Source organism: Silurus aristotelis, assembly GCF_946808225.1.
Source record: "Silurus aristotelis genome assembly, chromosome: 13".
Lineage (NCBI taxonomy): Eukaryota > Metazoa > Chordata > Actinopteri > Siluriformes > Siluridae > Silurus > Silurus aristotelis.
This window is the reverse complement of record NC_139586.1, coordinates 28,938,882-28,962,468: the sequence shown is the minus strand read 5'-3', so window position 1 is coordinate 28,962,468 and position 23,587 is coordinate 28,938,882. Positions and strand designations below refer to the sequence as shown.

Here is a 23,587-nt window from a genome sequence, read left to right as displayed (position 1 = left end):
GTTGTTTGTCAGCATATTTAGAGCAAAGACGTGCCCATCATTCCACGAACACACCTCAGAAAAAAAAATAAAGCCATGCACCTGCCTGGTGTGTCAAGCGGAAAAGCAGCGGGAAGAGAAGAGATAATGATCATCAGCTAAGCGCCTTGTTTACCATTCTTTCAATGAATTCGAGGGTCTTGTTTTGCCAGATTAATAATGCAGATTGTACATGATGGAGGCTGAGAATAGCCATGGAGAAAAGGCAGCGGGGGAGGATGCAGCAGCAGTGGGGATTGACGTGACATTTACAGGCATGCCGGGCCGGTACGTCTCCGCCAGAATTATCTATCGGAGAACAGTCGCGTCGACAAACGCCTTTTCTTTCCTTGTCTTTCCTTTCCTTTCAAAATCTCATGTTTCGATTCCTGCTGAAGTCGATTTTGTAGATATCTTCTGATCTGTTGCAAGCTTCACAATGGAGTTCCGATTCAATTCAATCGACTTCGGCTCCGTTCGTTCCCACCTTCAGTGTAGCTTCAAGGTCCTGCACGTTCGAAGCGAATCCCAGTTTCCAGGATATTAGCAGTAGCAGTCATGTCACTCTCCCTCAAGCATATTTCACAGCTCCCTTATTCCCTCACAATATTAGTGGAAGGCAGCTGTCCATAGCTGGGGCCAATTTTTTTTTCTTCCATAAAACAGCTTTAAAGAGATTCGAGCCTTTTTTTTTTTTTTTTCTAAATCTCAGGTGGCATAAATAGAACATGGAACTACTGAAGATTGTGTGTGTATGTGTGTGTGTGTGTGTGTGTGTGTGTGTGTGTGTGTGTGTGTGTGTGTGTGTGTGTGTATATATGTGTGTGTGCATGAGATTCATAGACTAACACCATCTCTAAAAACCTCAGGCTTGAAGGGGGAAAAAAAAAAGAAATCAATACTTCTCAAATGTTTTTGGATTCATTATATGATGTTGTCATGTCATTTATCTGGACACTGCAAAAGCCGCAAATGTACTCAACCTGGAAGCCCTGAGGAATCGGTCTCGATGTGATATATAGAGCAGATTTAACTCAGAAAACCGATTCAGCTTCTGTACAGGGAAGGATTATAAAGAAACTCGCTCAGATACAGCCACTGTGAGAGGAGGTAGCTCTGTGGTAAAACCAAGCTGGCACTGCTGGACCCATGAGCAAGGCCCTTAACCCTCAACTGCTCAGCTGAAAGTCGCTGTGGATAAGAGTACCAAATGCCATAAATGTAAATATAGAGGACCCAGAAATGGTAGCGTGGTGGTGCTGAGATTCGAACTCACAAGAGAGTCCCAAGGTCCTTATCATTGCACTACCACTTGCAATAGTAGAGAAAAGCCCTTAACACTCTGGATAAGAGCATCTGAAAATTCTGTAAATATAAAAGGGTTAAATGCCCAGAACTGGTAGAGTAGCGGTGCTGAGATTTAAACTCACAACCTCCTGATGAGAATTCCAAGTGCATTTACTGTTGCGCTTCTACTTCCACTAAACTCTTAAGTCCTCGATAATTCACATGCCTGTTATTGCCATTTTGTCCGAGAGGGTGGGGACAGTGACATCACGTAATGTCACCACATCACCCGGTGTTCCACTCCCCTCACCCTCTCGAGATTTTCGACATGTTAGAATTTTGTCATTTAGTGTGTTTAGTAGGTACGCGACGTCGCACGACGTCACGCGGCGTCAATATACTGTAGCAGTGTCACGTGCCCTGTTTGGCGTGACTTTAGCGATGCCGTTAGCTAATATTTCTGAGTGGTCAAATCGGTCATCAAGGTCTTCATCTCCTTCCATCACATCACTTCAGCTCACTGTATATCTCCACCTCTTATATACTCCCATGTCGTCAGTGGATCGAAACCAAGCCTTGGACTCTACTTATTTACTTGCTTGATATTATTATTTTTTTAAATCAATGCAGAACATCAGCATCAGCATGGTGGTGCTTGTTACTGCTGAGAGGAAGTGGAAGTGGGAACAAGCCCGGCTCGTTGTATTTGCATCGATCCGCATCGATGTCAAGCTTGAAGATGCAGAAGAACAATCACTCAGTGCTGGATTAAGCTGTCTTTCTGGCGTACAATATGCTCATAACAAGAGAGGCTGCATGAGATCGCATGCCTCGTGAATATCCTTGAGCAAATCAGCATCTCGTTCTGAATATATACTGAGCCCTCCGTTAATATTGGCTCCCCGGATCAAAGAAGCTGTGAAATGTTTTCTTTATTGTTTAACCTTTAGATCTTTTGCATCCTGAACTCTAACCAATTTCAACAGGTGTAAAATGAATTAAAACACCTGACTGCTGCATCTGATTAAAAGCTTCAAATTGGTCTTTGTTGAACCTCCCAGCAGGACACAGAAATTGTTTACTGAGCATAAAATCAAAGTCTTCTGACCTGAACCCCAAAAAAACCCTCTGGAGAACCTTATACGAGAGCCCACCATCAGGATCTTGGAATGTAAAGAATTTGGAGGAACTGTTTCTGATCCCTCTTCATTCATTCTTCAACCTCAAGAGGCATTTTAGAAGAATGTCTGCTGAAAACACATGAGAACACACACACACACACACACACACACACACACACACACACACACACACACACACACACACTCACACACACACTCACACAAAACATTATGATACAAGGTTCTGATAAAAAAAAGGGCCTGAGGTGTGTTTGTGTTTCATATGCAATGCCTTGTAGTGTGTGTGTGTGTGTGTGTGTGTGTGTGTGTGTGTAATAATTCTTCTGGCTCGTCACGTCTGTCCTCTCTCACACCGAGATCTCTGCTGACTTTTTCATGATAGTGCAACTCTGTCATTAGTCGGGAAGAATCTAACGTGGAGAGAAAAGCCACTCAGCTCTGATCTCGCCGATGAGCCTGTCCTGCATCAAAGTGCGCTTTGAAGTCCAGGTACTTGTAAAAGATTGGTTCAGGTTTCAGGTCAGGGTTCCGCTAGCTGAAGGTGGGGCATGAGGGGATTTGAAGCCCTGAGCTGCCTTTGTGTTTGGATCCTTTGCTTCGTGTTTATTAGGAGAAAAGCAATCTGTGAATCAGCTGCAGCTCAGGTTTTCTTTCCTTACAGTGTCTTCTGTGACCTTCACGTGTTTCACACCCCTTTAACAAAAACTTGTGTAAGATGGAGAACAGGAGAGAAGATGTGATCAGACTCCCTCACCCACACACTCACACATGGAGGTGGAGCAGGGAAGGTTCCGGAAACAGAATGGAATTCTAAACCAACACGGCTCCCATTCCATACTTAGTTCCGTCTGGACTGCGGCTCATTGGAACCGACTTCACCGTACAACAAGAACGTCTGAACTCTGTAAGTGTTACTTAGATAACAAACAGTCTGGAGTGATATCGATCATGGAACGACCTTCCCTGCCACTGCTCCTCAATCCTTCTGAACTGCTCTGAGATGAACTGCATCACAAGAAAAAAAAAAGAAAGAAATCTCTGACTAGTGAAAAACAGTTTTGGCAAATTTTACGAAGTATTTCTGCGAAGACCGGGTGAAGCTGTTCTTCATGCTAAGGAAGGATTTTTTTTTTTATGATGATGGAACATCTGGACATTTATAGATTTGTGTGGTTATACTGTTACATGGTGCATAAGAACTTAAGGAACATGCATATGTCTCTCAAACACCATAAACCGACTGTTGTGTTTTATGAAACTGATAAACATGGTATTGGTTTGATTTTATTTACATCTAACAGCATCTGTTATTTCACTTCCACCACAGGGACTCTAATGATTACGGAGTTGAATTTATTAATGAACCTCATGTTGCGCTTTTTGATGGTTTATAGTTAAATTTAACCTCGTGGAACTTGCACGTGTGTGTGATGTGTTACAACGATTGCATTATACTGAAGAAAAAACGTTTAGATTCGTAATAATAGCGAGCCGTCGCCACACACGCTGCCTTCATAAATAAATAAGTGCACAATTCAAATAAGCATACAGAGAGCATGTGGAAGAACCCCTGGGAGAACACCTTTGGGATAAACTGGAACTCTGATTACATGCCAAATCTGCTCAACTGATATCAGTGTTCGAGTTTACTAATAATCCTGTAGCTGTATGATCTGGACAAATTTAAGCCACACCCACTTTGAAGAAAATCTGGTGGAAATATTTAGAATATTGGAGGTCATTATAACAGCAAAGCAGAGAATAAATGCATTCCTTCAAGAGTTCTACCATGCTATTCTTCATGTGTTCCATTTTGCATTACTCCATGATTTTCCATTGTGATCCACAAGTTCATCCATGCATTCCTTCATGCGTTCTTTCACGTGTTCCTCCAGGCAAACTTCACTGCGTTTCTCTGGGTGTTCCTTCATGCATTCCTCCATGCTTTTTACATTGTGATCTATGCATCCCTCCATGCATTCCTTTATGAGTTCTTTAACGCATTGCTCCATGCAGTCCTCCATGCTTTTCTCATTGTAATCCATGTGTTCCTCTATGAGTTCCACCATCCATTCGTCCATGCATTCTTCCACTCTTTTTTTATTCTGACTCATGAGTTCCTCTATGCCTTCCTTGCTTTTCCCAGCTCTCCGAAACGTGTTTGCCCGTTACCTCGACACTCATTTAGCCATTTAACCCCCACCCACCCTGCGATCAGAGCAGGTAAGCAGTGTTTAGAGCCACTTTGCTGTGTTTCACAAAGCAGCATGACTTTAGCATAATGATGGCCCCCAAGCAGGCCTGTGTTTTTGCTCCAAGGTCTAACGGCTGTCTGCCGCTGGGCTATTTTTGGACATGTGGCAGGCATCATAAATAATGGAGCTGTAAACGATCCGTGGCAGGTCTTGCAGACAGATGGACAGAGTTGAGGAATGAGGAGAGCAAAAGAGGGAGAAAGTGATAGGATTTAAAGGAGAAAGATCTTTTTCTTTTAGATGGCATTACATACACTCTATTGTCAAATGTATTGGGACAGGCATCTTTTCCAGTTATTTATACATTTATTTATTTATTTCATCCTGTACATCTTGCTGGGAAAGTCAGGTGTCCCGATACTTTTGAAACACAGTGTAGGTACGGATGATGTTTTCCGCATATAACGAGACTATTTGGATAACACCGCAAACTACAAAAGTGTGTCGTTTTGCAGCCCGTATTTGTATATGGTACGATTGTCTCTTGATGTTGGGGTACAGATGTTGTCGAGGGGAGTGTGCGGTGGTCGCTTGCTACCGACTTGCTGATTGCATGTGATTTTGAAGGAGGCTTTCGGGGTGCTCTGATTGGCCAGCTGGGTCAGAAAGAGCAGAGCCAAATCACAGCAATCACCAGGCTGTTCCCTCTCATGCCCATAATGATGCTCCTTTATATGCAGCCGCCTCATTAAAGCCTGTATAGACCTACTGGCCCTCACACACACACACACACACACACACACACAACACACACACACACACACACACACACACACACACACACACACACACACACACACACACACACACACACACACACACACACTCTTTTCTATTCTTTATATAGTGTATAAGAGCTCATACTCGACCCTAAGCACATCAGATCTCACACACACACACACACACACACACACACACACACACACACACACACACACACACATTTACACATTACATATATATATATATATATATAAAGTACAGCAGATTTTTTTATTCAATTATGGTGTGTGTCCCCCACACAAGTCCCTGTGGATCTGTCCCAGCTGTTACTGTAGAGGAGAATACAGTATTAAAATGAACACACACACACACACACACACACACACACACACACACACACACACACACACACACACACACATGTATTACAATATACAGTATGAACACTATATATATATATATATATATATATATATATATATATATATATACATATCACTCTCCTGCCTCCTGGAAAGAGGTACAGGAGCATTCATGCCCTCAAATTCAAAATGTGCAACAGACTTCAGACATTCTCAACATGTAGGAACTGCACTGATACACACAAAATCAACAGAAAGAAAAAGATGACTGGAGGTTATTATAAAAGCAAATGGGAAATAAATGTGCGATGGGAAGCTCTAGTGTATAGTGTATCTATATATATTACCCAACACGCCCACACAGTTAAACATACAGACATTAGGTATGAGCAGCCCAGATGGGGTGGAGCAGGGTCTGGGCTCCGTGCAGGGATAGCAGCTCCACCAGCAGATGGGAGGAGATTAGAGCTGCTGAGCTGCAGAGCCGCACTGAGACGCAGCACGTGAAACAGCAGCCTCCGGAACATTCCGCTCAGCTCGGGCACCATCTGAGTGGCTTATTGCATCCTTCCCCCCACGCTGCGCTCACTTTCCAATATCTCTCAAGGATTTTTAATCACAACTGATATATAAAAAACTGAATATTACATGTAAAAAATCCAACAGATTTTTGTTCTAATTACTAGAGAGGGATTCGTGCTACACTTGCGGGCGGTTCTTGTGTTTCAGCTTCAGATTCTGCATCATGTACAGAAACGGCATTTATTCGATTTCCCTTGTAAAAGCAGGGATCCCAAACTAGGCCCCCACATTTGGAACAGCCCTCTAAACAACGCCAGGGACATATTTTAAAAACATATTTAACATAAAAGACATTTTACTTATATCATATCTATATTTTGTAATAAAGTTCAGTACTATTTTACACCGAGTATTATTTGAGTTTTTTATCGCGTATCTATGCAAAAAATCGGCGAGTACAATCCAACCTAGCTATCGGTTTCAGTTAAATCCACTATTATTTGACCTTTAGTTATTACCGTAGCCTAATTGTTTAATAAATTCCCCCACCAACCATATGCATATTTCGATTTCAATAAAGAAGAATATGGAAAATAATTCCCAATGATGGAAGTAATGCTCTTTCAGTAAGGGATATATCTCTGGAAAAGTAACACTCGTTTGTCTGTACAATGCAGAACAAAATAATGAACTAATCCAGCATTATGTGGCAAAATAAATACATTTAAAATCATAATAAAATTTCCACAATAATACTGGTAGTCACTCCAATCCATGTGATTTTCTGTTACATACAAACGGTAATTAAAGAAAGGACACATTATGTGGCCCTCACAGAAAAAAAGTTTGGGGACCCCCTGTTGTAAAGGGAAGTAATTCAGTGGATACACTCTTTTTTTTTTTTGCCCGTGTTGAAAATGAAACACATTCAAGCCTGAGGTTAGGGGGTAATTATATCCATCATCATAGGTACATACATTCACACCTTTTAATGCAAACTGAACTGCAACCTCGATTATATAAATGTGCACATAGTGCTAAAGTGCAAAGAGAGAGAGAGAGAGAGAGAGAGAGAGAGAGAGAGAGAGAGAGAGAGAGAGAGAGAGAGAGAGAGAGAGAGAGAGAACGAGAGAGAGAACGAGAGAACGAGAGAGAGAGAGAAAGAGAGAGAAATGGTCGAAATATCTCCTAAGCAGCTTCTCTTTTTCCTGCAGTTTCTTTTTTGGGGCGTTTTTTTTTTTAAGCCCGTAATTCAGCACACTCCAATTCCCTACGTTTCAAAGATCTAAAACACTCGTTGAATAAATTTTTTTTGATGCGTTTAAAATAAAAAATAATTCTAGAGCATAATGAGATCAATTTCAGGATGGATGGATTTGGACTGTAATTAATATCAACAGTCTGCTACAGTGGTTCAGGACCATGGACAGTACCGCATTTAAGTGTCCGTCACTCAATAGTCCACCTGAACAATGATGGAACTGTAATAAATGGACATTCTGTGTTGAGGATGAGGATGTGTTTCTCTCAAGGTTTCTTCTTCATGAAGTCTCAGGGAGTTTTACCTTCACCACAGTTGACACTGGCTTGTTCATTAGGGATAAAACTATAAGGAATATTAAAGTCTTTTCACATAAGGTGAAGAGTCTCGTGACAAAAATGATAATGGGAACATTATAGCCATAATAAATCATAGTACTCTGGATACTTAAGTAGATTTGAGGGCAAATACTTTTGTACATTTACTCAAGTGAAGGTTTAAAGGTGTGTACTTCGTATAGACATGTGCTAATATGCGAATCACACGCTCGTGCACGAACAAGGCGTGTACTGTGTTAAGCACATGATTAGATCCTGAGTACCCCGGGACCTGGGTAGAATCCTGTCACACTCTTTTTTGGCCTGAGGATGAGATGGCGAGTTTGATTTCTTCAGGAGATGGTGATGGTGATAAGGGATTGAGAACCTCTTATTGAGGACGATGGCAACCGGGTGGTGATTCTCCTGCACCGGCATTGGCTGCACTGCCTCGCTTTGCCTCGTATCGCCTCTACAGGCACACAATCTGTGAGGTGGAATTAGCTCGCAGTCAGAGGAAAAACCAAACATGATTTCTGACCTTTCTTTCTTGTGTTCAACAGCAACCTTTGGTGGTCCCCATGCTCAGTCCTGCACAGGAGGTAAAATGAATTCGTAGACTCTGCTTTACATGCGTGCAATTAAAACAGTGTGTGTGTGTGTGTGTGTGTGTGTGTGTGTGTGTGTGTGTGTGTGTGTGCATCTTTTTCTCCGAGTGTGTTCGCTGTAGAGGATGTAGGCGTACTGCTAAAAGGGCATGATTCGTTGGATGGCTGCACAGGGTGGAAAATTCTCCTATGAGCCAGCTTTCACATTAAGGAACAAGCAGCATTTTTTTTCAACGCTACACTTTTAATCTATTTTCTCCCTTAGATAGATATCCTTCTGATGGTACATATATATATATATGTTTTCTGTATCAATAAGGGTCATGGCTAAACATTCGTCTTCTGGGATTTGAGAATTGCTGTTGCGATCTTACTATTTTTTTTTTGTCTTTTCTTTTTTCCAGCCAAGAGAACATGAGAACAAGGCAGAGGATGAGAGTTATATGAAAGTTATATGAAAGTTATATGAGAGTTATTTGAACACCATGCATGGGCGTTGGACCGCGGGTAAAAAAAACAGTGGACCTGGATAACCATGGCCTTTCTGAATCCTGGAAAATAAATGATTTACAGTTCTAAATTTGACTCTCTGTATTACTATAGCGATATATAATATCTAAAATCAATAAAACAGCATCTTCTTTATTCATCTTCTAATGCTGCTGTTTTAGTCACTGAGTTTTTCGATGCATCGACTATGAATACGCTATTTGTGTGCTTTTAAAAAAAAAAAAATACAGATAGAAATGCAAAAATGTTTATTTCACAATTGCACACAACAGGGTGCAACTGATGCCCTTCGTTTTTTCAGGAAGACGATCAGTCAGATCTGAAGCTCCAAGCACAGAGACGGCTTTTTCAAGAGCACACAGCAGAGCACAATCCATAAGTCCGTTCCTGCATCGTTCTGTCTATCGAGGTGCCTCAAGTGTAAACAAAATTCTTAGGAGTTTTTATTGAAGAGACTTTAAGTTGGAGGGAACAGGTTGATTCCATGAGCAGTGAAATATATAAATCTACTGGTAAAGGCATCTTGTTACGTTAAAGTGTCTTCTTACGGTTTACTGTAGTTTAATTTATCCACATCTTTCATATTGTAACAGTTTGGATGAGTATTTTTATTTAATACTCTCCAAAAAAGCTTTATCTTTCAGAAACCTTTTTTTTTTTTAGGATTGAAACCAGATCAAACTTCATCTTCTTCTTTATTTCAGAATCTTCTGGTCCTTATATTTTATTATATTAATATTTTTCAATATTTTCCATGTATAAGATATATTCAAGTCAGTTCAACATGCTGCATTTTATATCAAATTTGCAGGTTCACCGTCACTTAATATTCCTAAAATTCTCAATTGAAGAAAGCCATTATGTCATAAGATTTATCGGGATTAGAGTATGGAATGGTTTATCCCATCTAGCAAAAAAAACTAAAAGATAATTTTTTAAACATGCTATAAATTATGTATAAAAGATCATCTTAGTGCTTCTTTGTGATTGTTTTTTGTTTTGTTTTTTCTTTTTGTAATTTACTTTATGTATGATATTTGTTTGGGAGTATTTTATTCATGGGTATTTTTATTGTAATTATTTTGCAGTCATTTACACTTAAATATTATTTTTTTTATCATTAATTAATTAATTAATTAATTTCTTTATTTAATTTTTATCATTCATTTATTCGTTGTTTTTGTTTCGTTATTGTTTAGGCGGAGTCTTGAAATAAGTCCTTTTGAGTTTGCAGCATTTGGATTGTACGCTTTTGTCCTGTTTCTTATTGAATATATTTTATTATTGTGCAAAATAAATAATAATAAAAAATACAAAAGAAATAAATGGTTAATACCTGCCTGGTCAGGGCTTCTAATAGTAATATAAAGATGCAAAATAATACCCAAGCGAGCATGTTTTCAAAACAGCCACATGCACATTGCTTGTGGAGACCAATTACAAAAGTTCCAATGTAACAGGTTGCGTTTTTGATTCCAAATAAAAGAAAACTGCTTTGCATCAAGTCCAGGTTTAAATCCAAATACAGTATAAATTTGGAGCGTGCATATACACAGACTATATAAACACCAGAATAAACTCAAAAGCAGTGACTGGGTAATACCATATGATCTCACAGGAACACCACCGTTTGGCAGCAACCCTCTTCCATAGCAACTTTAAATTACAAGGTGGAATCAAAAAGTTATCAATACGTACTTAATCTTTCTACATTTTCACACTATAACCTTTAAAATATTCCCATTGCACAGCAATACATTCCTGACACTTCTAGTCTTTACATCTCTAAGCATGTCAAGCACCTTCTGCGATTCGTGCTGGATCTCCGCAAAGGTGTCAAAGGTGTCTGACCTTTTTGAAGGTCAGTGCTCCCTGTGATTGTGTGTGCAGCCTTGTGCTGCCATCTGCTGTTACAAAACTTGTCTCAAGACTTTGTAATACCACTTTTATGTGCTGGGAGGTGATATCTTAATGGTTAAGGCATTAGACTCTGGACTGGAAGATCACAAGATCAAATCCCAGCACCACCAAGCTGTGAGCTGCTCAAATCCCTGAGACCACCAAGTTTCCAGCACCACCACAGACTGACAAATATAAAGCCATGCTATCTGTCATATAACAGCCAGCACTTCATATCCTTAGGCATGGGCTTCTCAGAGCATGAAAGTGGTAGTGCAATTCATATCACAAAGTTGTGAGTTCATTTCTTCCAGCACCACCAAGCTGTCATAACTGCTGGGCCCTTCAGCAAGGCCCTTAACCCTCAACTGCTTGGATGTAAGTCGCGCCGGATCAGGGTGTAGATACCAAAAATGTAAATGTTGACGCTTAAGGGCTCAGAAATGGCAGCATGGTGGTGCTGAACAACATGGTGCTTAGAATTCCAAGGTCTTTACCATTGCATTAACACTTCGTATGCTTTGTGGATTCTCTGTGTGTGTGTGTGTGTGTGTGTGTGTGTGTGTGTGTGTGTGTGTGTGTGTGTGTGTGTGTGTGTGTGTGTGTGTGTGTGTGTGTGTGTCGGCTCACTGTATGCCTAAAGGTAAGAATATATTGAAGTGCTGGATGTTATATGACGGATTAACATTGCTTTTATCTCTGCCAGTTTATTATATATATATATATATGGAATATATCAGGAAATATGGATTCCTTCTCCTCAGGAAAACACACATTGCTTCCAGCACATGACCCCTCGCTTGCCCTTTTCCCAGCCAAGGCTGAGCAGCGCAGCTCAGCATTATACGCTATAATTGTTGAGTCTATGAATTCAGCTCCTGCACATACACTATATCACCAAGACAACTGACTTTTCCAGCCATACGTGGTTCTTCATCAAAAAGTTGGAGGCACACACTTGTATAAAACAATTTCCGCTTCATGTGAACTAGGAGACCCAAACCGGTTCCAGCATGACGATGCGTCTGTGCACAAAACCAGAACCACGAAGAGCTGATTTACATACATTTAAAGAGGAAGATCTCCTGCTATAGAGTTTTAGCCCTATTGAACATGATGAATGATGAACACTGACTGCACCACAGGCCTCCTCAATTTCTCAACCACATCAGTACCTGACTTTACTAACACCCTAAAGCACAAATCTCCACAAAACCTAGCAGAACCTTGTCAGAAGTTTATTATAAGAGCAAATAGGAACTTAATGTGGAACGAGATGTTCAAAAAATTTGCACATAGCAAATCTTATGGTGCACAAACCTTTAGAATGTATTTCCAACTAGCTCTATCGGATGTCAGATATCGAGTTGACTGTCATGTGACGTCTTTTTGTTGAAGGATTTGCCACTTGTAGATCACGAATAAATATAACAGCCGTCGTTCGAATGTAAATCAGTCCACGAAGCGACAAAACACAGCTAACCACCTGAAAATCATCTCAGCTGTGATGTTCTATTGACACCAGAAAAGAGTAAAGAAGCAGCTGACGGCGTTTGGAATATAATAGTTTTAAGGTTTTAAGATAAAATGCTCATTTATAACAAAAAAGTGTGAGACTTTGCTCATTAAATGAAGAACACACCCTGGATCAGATGCCGTGAATGTAAATGTGAATCATGTGGTAAAGGTGTTTATGTAGAACTATGGGTTTAATAAAAATGCTTCTCTGTCAGGAGGAAAATTTTTCTTGATGTGTGATTAAGCATTAATTAAGATTTTATAAGCCTAGCTTACTAAATGGTTCCTTTGGGTTTTTCCTGTTTACCAGCATAAAACACTGGTTGTTACACGTATGTGTTGATGGCCACAATATTTACAACAGACTCATTATTGCAGTAAAGCATATCCAGATCCTTGGTGCTGTCCATGGTCAATTTCTCCTCGTTGTCACATCTGAGTGAGTGAGCGCGAGCAATTCCGCCCTCCGTCCTTCAGACTATGGCTAACACAAACACAAAAGAGTGGCCATGAGTGGAATATGTGTGTGTGTGTGTGTGTGTGTGTGTGTGTGTGTGTGTGTGTGTGTGTGTGTGTGTGTGTCTGGGATAAAACTCAGATGGAAATCATTATGTCTTGGTGATGGACAGCTCCTTAAGATGTTATGAAATCCTAGAAATGAACTTGCAGACTGCAAGACAGACAACAAGCTCAAATTAAGATGTTGAAAATTCAAAACAGAGCGGACGGAGGGATTTCGGTAGTTTGGTACAGAAGGACGGAGCAAAAATCTATAAGAGATCATAAGGGACTGAAACTGATTTATCTTCTCTTAGGTCTCAAAGGGGCCACTGAACAGCCCTTCAAACTGTAATAGCTACCAGTTTTATATTCAGCCTGCACCAGTCATCAGCCTCGCCTCGAAAGTAAAATCAGTTTCATAGCCAAGCCTCGGGGGAGAGAGGAACGGAGTGTGTTTGTGTGTGTGTGTGTGTGTGTGTGTGTGTGTGTGTGTGTGTGTGTGTGTGTGTGTGTGTGTGTGTGTGTGTGTGTGTGGGGAATTCGTGTGAATTCATCCAGGGATGTAATCGTTTGCAATAAACATACAGTCGCACATCTTGAAAACGGACGGTGCTTTGGAAGTTTTCTGCGATTTTTAATTTCCAAGCTTGAAGCTCCCACATGCTTTCCACCACTATGAATTGCCGAGTGAGTAGAATGAAAAGCTCTCATTGCTCAGAAAATATTTATTTGCCAAGTCTATCATTTTCACTCCATAACACATAAAAAGGAAGCCAGCTGAACGTTCGGGTTCGATTAACGTTCGCCGGAACGATAATCGCGTGCTCCTGACATGTCCCACGCAGGTAAAACAGCGTCATAAATTCAAGCTGCGCAATTCAGCGGCACTTTTAATGAAAATGCACCGCTGCCTTAATGCGAGCAGGCAACGTGTCAGCAAGATAACACCAAGAGGAGATCGTTCTGTATGTGACCTGCAGGGACTGCTGAATGAGGAAGACAATTTCATCAAATTATTCTTTACAGTCTTAATAACTAGAGACAGATAATTCTGATGGACTATGGTTTCCTCAAGGTTTTCTGAAGGTCTTCTCCAGTAGGACCTTTGATTCGAATTAGTATAATGACCTTTTTTTCACTTAATGAAAATGATACTGTAATTAGAATGTAGTTGCTCCAACTACATACACGACACAACTTTCTTCCAGCCCAAAGAACGACAATCGTCCGTCCCTGGTGTCATTTCGTCGTAATTGTACAAAAACCATAATGAAATACTTTTACGTAGATCATCCAGCATAAGAAGAGCAAGACGTGGTGATGCGGAGAGACAGTATTAGCACACAGATGACACTATCCTTCAATCAACTCTCTAATGGCTGGAGCACAGAGGAATTTACAGGCCAGAACTCAAGATACTTTTGAAATCCCCCCCCACCAAAACCATTACGGTCACATTGGTGTTAGATTGCTCCTGAGGTGCTACTCAGGTCTGTTCTTTAGGATGATGTGTAACTATTGGGTCTGGCTTAAGCACGCTTTCCATCTCCAGCAGAATCACCAGGAGTCAGGCAATAAGGAAACCTGAGGATGGCCAAGGGGAGTCTGGGGAGTGCTAAAACCGGCCGCTCACGGGGAAGTCCAAAGACAGCTGAACGTTGTGGTTAATGCGAACACACACCTTCACAATGGTAAAATCAATGGGGCTTTATGGGGTATCAATCTTCACAGAGTACGGCCTGCCTTCCTACCTACCACAGGGATGGGTCATTTGATGGTAGCGCACCCGGAAGCTAAAATGGCAGACGTTTTGGACTCATTCAACACACTGCCAGATTTGCACCAAACTGGAACAACATAGAATACGACATTGATATAACCAGCATTTAAACCTTGTTACATTTGATAAGACCAATGTTAATGCATGAAACATGTGCATTAAATCAACATGCAAAAAAAAGCACAAGAGTAGAGCACAGAGTTCCAAAGATACCGAATTACCCGCACGTAATGAAGGTCTTGGCAAAAAACCCACGATATAATTGATTGTTTGGCAAGCGGCTCATCCTCCTCCACCCGACTCCCACTTCCCACCGGCGTTTACACCTCTTGTTTACAATATACCCCTCTGCTTGACCAGACATCTAGTTGGGAGCTCAGGGGCCCAGGGCTCCCGTCCCAATATCCCAGCTAATTACTTTTTAATTTACAGTGTGTCGTTAATAGGCTTGGCAGGGGGAGCAAGGTTAGACACTCAGCAGAAGCCCCTTTCCTTTCCGTTCAGTACAACGGCAGCCTCCTTAATTAAAATGAATACTCTGGGCATCCATCAGAGAGATGGAATGCAAGTGAGGGAACTGAATGAGAGCAAGAGCTGCAGGAAAGAGAAGAAAAAATAGCCAAGAACTAAGGCATCAGAAGTAAAGAAGAAAAAAACGTTGGATTGGGTACCTCCACGACTCTCGCTGTCAGCCGGCTTCACCTGGATGGGGCGAGTCATCTGTGAAAAAACAAAACAAAGCAAAGAGAAAGGGGTTAGTTTGTATTCCCACCAATATCATCAGACTTGACAAATTGTCAGAGTAGCAAACACTGTGTATGTATATATATATATATATAAAAGACACAGGCTAGTCATGTGAAGTCATGTGAAGTTTTGGCTAAAATCACTTGCACACTCTCAAGACTGCACATAAGTAATCTATAGGGGTGTAAGAAAATATCGATACACCTGAGTATTGCACTATTTTGTTCGATGATACTCAAAAAACACAATATGGATATAAAAAAAAAAAGATTTAGGATTTACGAAAGTTGTTTAGTTTTGAGACAGGAAGTACTAGCATAAGGGCACTAACTAGCGCTAGTTAGCATGTTAGTGTCGGCTAACTTGTTTTATTTTTGAGGGAAAATGTTAAAATCGTGTTAAAAATGGTGTCAGGAACAACAAAGTGCCGTTCGTGGTTGCACTTATAAACAAAGCTTCGTTTGTGGCGTAAAGAACAGCGCGATATACACGTCAGAGCGGACTGCACTTGTGAGGGTCCAGGACATGCCTGTGTTTCCTTACCTGAGTGCATTCTTTACCTTTATAGAAGAAATAATAGTCTTTCTTACTCTTTTCTTGCTTCCCTACAACTGTAGCTTTCAGGTGTTAAACACTAGTTAGTGCTTAGATCGCGCTTTTACTACTAGCCTAATACTAATAGTAATAATAGTAATTTAATACAATCATCATTAACATCATCATCGATCCCACTTCATAATAGTTGTAAAGCTTTAACGTGCATATGGTCAAAAAATATATGTACAAAATGACCACGTTCGTTACATACAATGATACTAATTGTGTTCACGCATGGCAGCAGACTTGATGGCACTGAGGTGTGATATGGGCAAGGCTGGCACAGGTTTCATGTTAAGTCTAGGTTCATTTGCTGAGATTTTCTCAAATTATATCCTAAAATAAGAAATATCCTAATATATCACCTTACTTACAGTATCGCTACCTATCATATCGCAACCCTTGTATCGTGATACGTATCGTATCGGCAAGAATTACAGCCCCAATATTCTATAGACTGTATACACACAGATTTACTATAATAACTACACATTTTTTAGTGAGGAGCTGCTGCTCGTTTGTTCCCATGTAACTGTATATTAAGTTTTCTTACTCAACAGTGGAAAGAAAGAAAAGCTTCGAGGGTGTATGTTCAAATATTTAAGGCTTGAAAACATGTAGTTGTTAATCAGGTTGGATTAAAGTATCAACGGAAAAAAAAGCCATTTTATTTTGATAGACCATATTGACAAAAGTATTGGGACGCCTGACTTTTTCAGCCAGAAGTTGTTCAGTCTGAATTGCAAAGTTTTCTACAGTTATGCATGCTCGGTAGTAACGCCGTGGCAGGAACGGTGAGGGCGAAGTGAAATGCAACAACAATAAAAGTGGAGGCTGTCTCAGGACACAGGGAAATCAATGCAGCCCTATTGATTCCTGGCCCTTCGGCTGTGCAGAGTGTCTGGCAGCAAAGAATTCGGTGGTTAGGAGGCTCAGAGTAATCCACTAGAACCTGATAAGAATGGCATTTGTTGGATTAGATACCTGTGTCCCTACAGTCTTTGTGTCCCATCTTCCTTTTTTTCCAGTTTTTCTGTAGCCTTTTCTCATTATTTTTTTTAACAACGTGTCACTTCCTCCTTGCTTTTGGTGCCATGCTAAAAACCCCATAGCCTTTATTTACTGTACACAAAAAAAGATTTCCCTAGATCTGTCTTTTTCTGTGAGGGCTTCATAATTTGTCTTGTCTTTATTGGGAGTCTGTAATAGAAAATAACATATGCCAGAGTGACTACCGGTATTAAACTTTCTTTCGGCTTCTCCCGTTAGGGGGCGCCACAGCGGATCCTCCGCACGTTTGATTTGGCACATGTTTTACGCCGGATGCCCTTCCTAACGCAACCCTCCCCAATTTATCCGGGCTTGGGACCGGCACTAAGAGTGGCTGGGGATGGTTCCCTGACCGGGGATCGAACCCGGGTCGCAGCGGTGAGAGCGCTGCATCTTAACCACTAGACCACCAGGGGACCTAGAGTGACTACCGGTATTATTGTGAAAAAATGTATTATGATTTAAAATGTATTTATTTTACCTCCTAATGCTGGAATAGTTTATCATTTTGTTCTGCACTGTACAGACTAATGAGCGTCACTTTTCAAGTGATATTTCTGTATTTCTTAATAGTACTGCACTTCATTACAAACACAAAAAATATGATGTAAATAAATAAATAAATAAATAAATAATTAGTACTTAGTCATGTAAATGTTCTAAAGGAAATAAATATGAATATATCCATTATTAAAATAAAGGATATATATTATTTAATTTATCCTTTAAATATAGCGCTCTCCGTGCAGCAGGCAGTCTCACATGTAAAAACAAACAGCATGTGGCAGCAGTGATTCACCTCTAGAGGCCGCTCTCGTAATGAAAGCAAACCGGATGCTGGAAAAACTATCGGTATGGATTTTTGCTCAGAATGTTTGCATCGACTTTTATTAATAACTGAGGGACATTTTAGTTTTAAAAGTCGACCTTTGTTATTAAATACAGATATAATTTGAGTAAAACAGTTTTAAAAATATATTTTAAAAATTTGTCTTGGCATTGTTTAGAGGGCCCTTCCAAATGTAGGTAGCCATAGTTTGCAGTATTTCGGGGACCACTGCTGCAGAGAAATGATTCCCCAGAGAGCAGCATCAGGTCAAAGCCATATCATTACACGCTACAATCCGTCTCGCTCCCTGAGATCTCAAAACCCTGGACTTCTAGTAGTTCCTAGAATACCAAAGTCCACTAAAGGTGGTAGAACATTCTCACATTTGGCTCCTAAACTCTGGAATAGTCTTCCTGACAGTGTTCGGGGTTCAGACACACTCTCCCAGTTTAAGTGCAGATTAAAGACGTATGTTTTTAGCGAGTTCTACACATAACACACATCACATCATAACCTTGTGCTCCAGAACATCTGATCACATCACATTATCAACTTGTGCTGTTAATATCATGAACAGCAGTTATGCTAATTCCTCTCCACTGCTTCTCTTTCTCTCCCCATCCTGAGGCATCCTAAAGTTGCTCCAGCTCCAGTCACGTCCCACCTCATGAAGATTATGGACCTTCAAAGAAGTAGATGTCGAACTCGCAAACATCCCATTTCATCTAGAGTCGTACCAGTGCCAATTGGATTCCACTTCATGTGGAGTTTGGACACTGGACCTCCTTAAGTGTTTAAAGGCTCTGGCATGGAGAAGCTGGTGTTGGATCTGTGATGATCTCAAATGTTGAGCTATTTTATGATTTGCTCAGTAGCTCCTGGTTCCACAATGTCAACTAACTGTATAAGACTGTAGAAAGAACATCAGTCATAATCACACACTCCAGTGCTCATGTTAGTTCTCACTCTCCAGTGTTCTGTAGTGTTTAAAGACTATAATCACACTGTTGATGTCACCCAAATAAGGATGAGGTTCTGCTTTTGAGTCTGGTTCCTCTTAAGGTTTCTTCCTCATAACATCTAATGGAGTTTTTACTTCACCACAGTCGCCCCCAGTCTTCATCATCAGGGATAAACACACACCATTCACTTTAATTCATAAATTCTGTAAAGCTGCTTTGAGACCATGTCTGTTGGGAGAAACGCAATATAAATAAACTCGACTTGACCATTATACATCTACAGTAAGCAGATTTCAAAGATAATCGATTTGAACAGTTTTGGATGCACTTTTATGGTGATTCCTGAACAACTCAGGAGCTCATAATCCTTCATAACAAATTGCAGCACAGGCAAAATTAGGGCAAGTTTTGCTGAAGAATTATGATTTATGCCACATCTGGCCATCCCTCTCAGCCAGTGAACACCTTATTATTATTATTATTATTATTATTATTATTATTATTATTATTATTACTGCACCAACATTGCTCCTACACAAACTTTGTAAAATGTCCCTGAGAATTTTTTTGAAAGAAGCGAGGATCAACATTTTTCCCCCCGGATTCTCTCTCTAACATATTTTCTTTTACTGTCCGACTCTGACGGCGAGCTAAAAAGGTCAGTTTTAAAGACAGGCCAGGGCTATAAAAGCATGACTTGTTCAAGGAGAAACACCATAATGGGATTTTAAAACAGCTTAATAACATGCTGATATATGGGGGGAGAGGGGCCAGGCCGGATTCATTAAGTGCTAAACATATCCATTTTCACCTTGAGGAACTGAATAACCTCCCTCACAGGATTCATTCCATAAATTTATCCATCGTAAATAATAACGGGCCAAAGCTAAGACCGTGTGTGTGTGTGTGTGTGTGTGTGTGTTAGTGGGAGGGGGTTGGAGAAGGGATAGATGTCATGCCATCCTGACTCGGAGTTGGTTCATGGGATGCCTCTCAGTTCCTGCTCTGAGAAAAACCCGGAGATTAGGGCAGATGCTCTTATCCAGAGCGACTTACATTTATCTCCTCATCCAGTCTAGACCATATTATTTCTAGATTATTGATCTGATTTTAGGAATATAATACAATATATTTATTATATTTTATTGATCTTTTTTTTCTTACTTATTACACCTGCAAATGGAGCTTAATTACCATCATTTGAAGCCTCGTATCTTGTAAGACTTCACTGTAGCTGTAATAACTAATAACTGGCTTTAAGGTTGTATATTAATAAAAAATGCTCAATAATCACACTAAGAACTTTAATATTATTTATTCCAAATGCTTGATTAATGTCGAAGCGAACACATTTATTTACAACCTTTTAACAAATCATAATTTGCCGTAATAAGTCACTAAACATGATCCAGTCTGCTTATTATTTGTTGGAACTTTGTTCTTTATACACAGTATTTACGGCTTTTTATTCCAGTAAGTTGTTCTGTAGTTTGTTTTCAGTAAAAAACTAAATACTAATAAAGTTTTATGTTGCAATAAGTATTTCGGGAAGGTAATGATTTCGCTTTGTTTTTGCATCGTAACTTCTGTGTTACAAGTCAGTTTTCATTCGAATAAATAATCGCTGAGAATCCTCAGGATTTTACCCGTGACCTTGTTTTTAGTTTAAATCCTTCGTCCCGTTTTAAGACAGAATATATAATGATGATGATGATTTGTAAATGGAGAGGGATTTTTTCGTTCTCTGTTTTTTTTGTATCGTTTCACTCAGTTTTAAGTAAAGCAAACTGTTTAAATAATAAACACGTTAGTTTTAAGTTGATTAGTCTTCGCTTCTAATGAGTGCTTTAATGCTTGTTTGAAGGCATGTTTGTTCTTTTCTAAAGCTTGGATATGTTTTCTGATTTCAAGAAATGAAATGATCTCACTGCACTGGCAGAGAGTTGGACTTGTTTTCCGTGTATCTTCTTAAATTATGCAATTATTTTCCTATATTTAGACGCTTATTTTTCTGCAGTGTACGAGCCTCGCTTGGAGCCTCAGGAGAGGCAGATTGTTGTGGCTGGGATTTGAACTCATGACCTTTAGATGCAAAGTGTAATCCCTTCACCACTACACTCCCACCTTCCGATTAGATCTTTGTTTTTCTAAACACCTTTAAAGCTGTTGGATTTCAGATCTGCAGATATTTAGGACGTATCCATTTGGGGGCGAAAGGCTTCACATCACAGACAAACAACTCATGCATGCAATATGCAGCATCCTGTAATAGAGGCTGTGAGTGTTCCTTTCATCCCTCAGAAAACTCATTGTCGCTACTAACACGGGTTACGAATGCACACTTGGATCTAGTTATTGTCCCTGCTATAAAATACTGATGTAACGGCCAATTTGCTTGTGATGGGGTTGCTGGACATGAGCTCCTCCCTTTGTTGGCATTATTTTTATCTTCACACTTTATACATTTACATTTATGGCATTTGGCAGACGCCCTTATCCAGAGTGACTTACAACTGAGCAGGGGAGGGTTAAGGGCCTTGCTTAAGGGCCCAGCAGTGGCAGCTTGGTGGTGGTGGAATTTGAACTTGTGACCTTCCAATCCAACGGCCAACACTTTAACCACTGAGCTACAACCTCCGTATATTTTATATACAGTATATATACACACACACACAGTGCAAAAGGCTTAAGGGCTCTATTTTTTAAGAAGAATTCTGCTTTATTGATTTCAGTACTAAAACATTTCAGATTTCCAAACTGCACTTTGTACTTCAGTAAATAAAAGAACGTTTGATGGAAGAGATCAGTTTCCTGAATCACAAAATAAATCTTCTTCTCTTTTTTTGAATGCAAATTGGTGACATTCGAAGTCTCCAGAAGAACCATACGATTGTCTATATAATGTTCAGCGAAAACGGAACAAACTCTGTTTTACTGCCTCATGCACTTTTTTCTTGGTGACACCTGCCCATAAGATTGCTTAAGATTGTGCTTCTTTTTGAACATCCCATTTCACATTTAGTCCCCATTTACTTTTATAATTAACTCCACTCTTCTTAGATGTTCCACTAGATTTTATGGAGATCTGTGGAGGTTCATTCATCCACAACTGAGTTTGTAAAATCAAGAAAATGATGTATGTGACTTGAGGAGGTCTGGGGTGCAGTCAGTGTTCACATTCATTCATGTTAAATAAAGTTGAGGTCAGAGCTCTATTGTAGGAGATCTTCCACTTCAACCCATGGAAAGCAGATCACGGAGCTGGCTTTGTGCACAGGAGCATTGAAATGCTGAAACAGGTTTGGGTCTGGGTCAGGTTTTTGGATGCACATATGGCTGGAAAAGTCAGGTGTTTATGTAGTGTATACAATACACACACACACACACACACACACACACACAAAGCAAAACCTACAAGTTGTATAACTCATCCTGTTGTCAAGGAAACCGTTTAGCTCTGGTCCTGAGAGATCTCGCCGGTCTTCTCCGCCTTCGTGAGCCGAGGAAAGGGGGATGGGACGAGTTAGAGACAGAGACAGAGACGGGGGGTGGAAAAAGAGAGAGAGAGAGAGAGAGAGAGAGAGAGAGCGAGAGAGAGAGAGAGAGAGCGAGAGAGAGAGAGAGAGAGAGAGAGAGAGAGAGATGCCTGCAACGTCTAGATAAGATTGCTTCTCAGTTGAGTGACATTTCGTCAGTCTAAACTCCACCCCAGCACCGGGGCCCATATGCTGCTGGAGTCAGGAGAAGCCGAACCCGGACTCGTACGCGTTCCTTGCTCAGCAAAAGCACGGACGTCCCTGCGTTTGCCAATCTGTTGTTTGAACTCGGTGGAACATTTCGAATCCTCCGGGGTCCCGCTAACAGTGTGTCGACCGAATCATGATGATGTGTATACACACACACACACACACACACACACACACACACACACACACACACACACACACTGTTAGCATCTCAGAGGTCCTCAGCGTACGATTTGATGTCCTATGTTGTTGTTTTTTTGTTGTTTTTTATGTAAACCGAATCCCCACCACCTGTCTCCCTGCCTCTCATTCTTGTTTTTGTTTTTTCCCCTAACAAATAATCACAGCGTTTACTACAGGCAAAACTAAAAAAGAGTATCGAATGGAGTAAACAGCTGTGCAGCGGTGGCTTGTGGATCATCTATTTTCCACCGAGAGCCAGACACTCCTCCTGTAGTAATATTTGATTACACACCGCCGGGCTCGGTGGATATAGATTCAGAACAATCAGCATATTACAGGCTGCTGGGAGCAAATCTGGACCGCATCTGGTCGCTTCCATAGATGACAAATACGCAATAAATCAACTGTTGGTGTTGTGCGTTGTGTGACCACGGCTCGTACGGAGAGCAGCCGGCAGAGGAGATATTAATGATTTTGTTTTATGAGTCAGACCGCTGCTTTGGTTTAAGGGGTAAAATGTGTGAAATGTAATTTTTTTTTCTTCTTTACCAATATGGGCTTACAAAAACAATTACATACTGTGTATATATGTGTGTGTGTGTGTGTGTGTGTGTGTGTGTGTGTGTGTGTGTGTAGTCTGTAAATCATAAATCCTCTCCAAAAAAACAACAAATTCACACAGGGATAATGAGCATCAATCCCGCAGGACCGATAATCGATTCATCACACTCCATCGTCTCTATTTGTGTAACACAATGGACGGCTGTTGC

General features: G+C 40.5%; 1 protein-coding gene across 7 annotated transcripts in view; it reads right to left on the bottom strand.

Annotated features, from left to right (window-relative positions):
- The window catches only part of celf5a (cugbp, Elav-like family member 5a), a 194,291-nt gene that overhangs the window by 66,601 nt on the left and 104,103 nt on the right, over positions 1 to 23,587 (bottom strand). For all 7 annotated transcript variants that reach the window (XM_083559233.1, XM_083559235.1, XM_083559237.1 and 4 more), the window contains exon 3: positions 15,375 to 15,423. In XM_083559233.1, the coding sequence (XP_083415359.1) occupies positions 15,375 to 15,423 (49 nt within the window). The remainder of the gene's footprint in view (positions 1 to 15,374; positions 15,424 to 23,587) is intronic.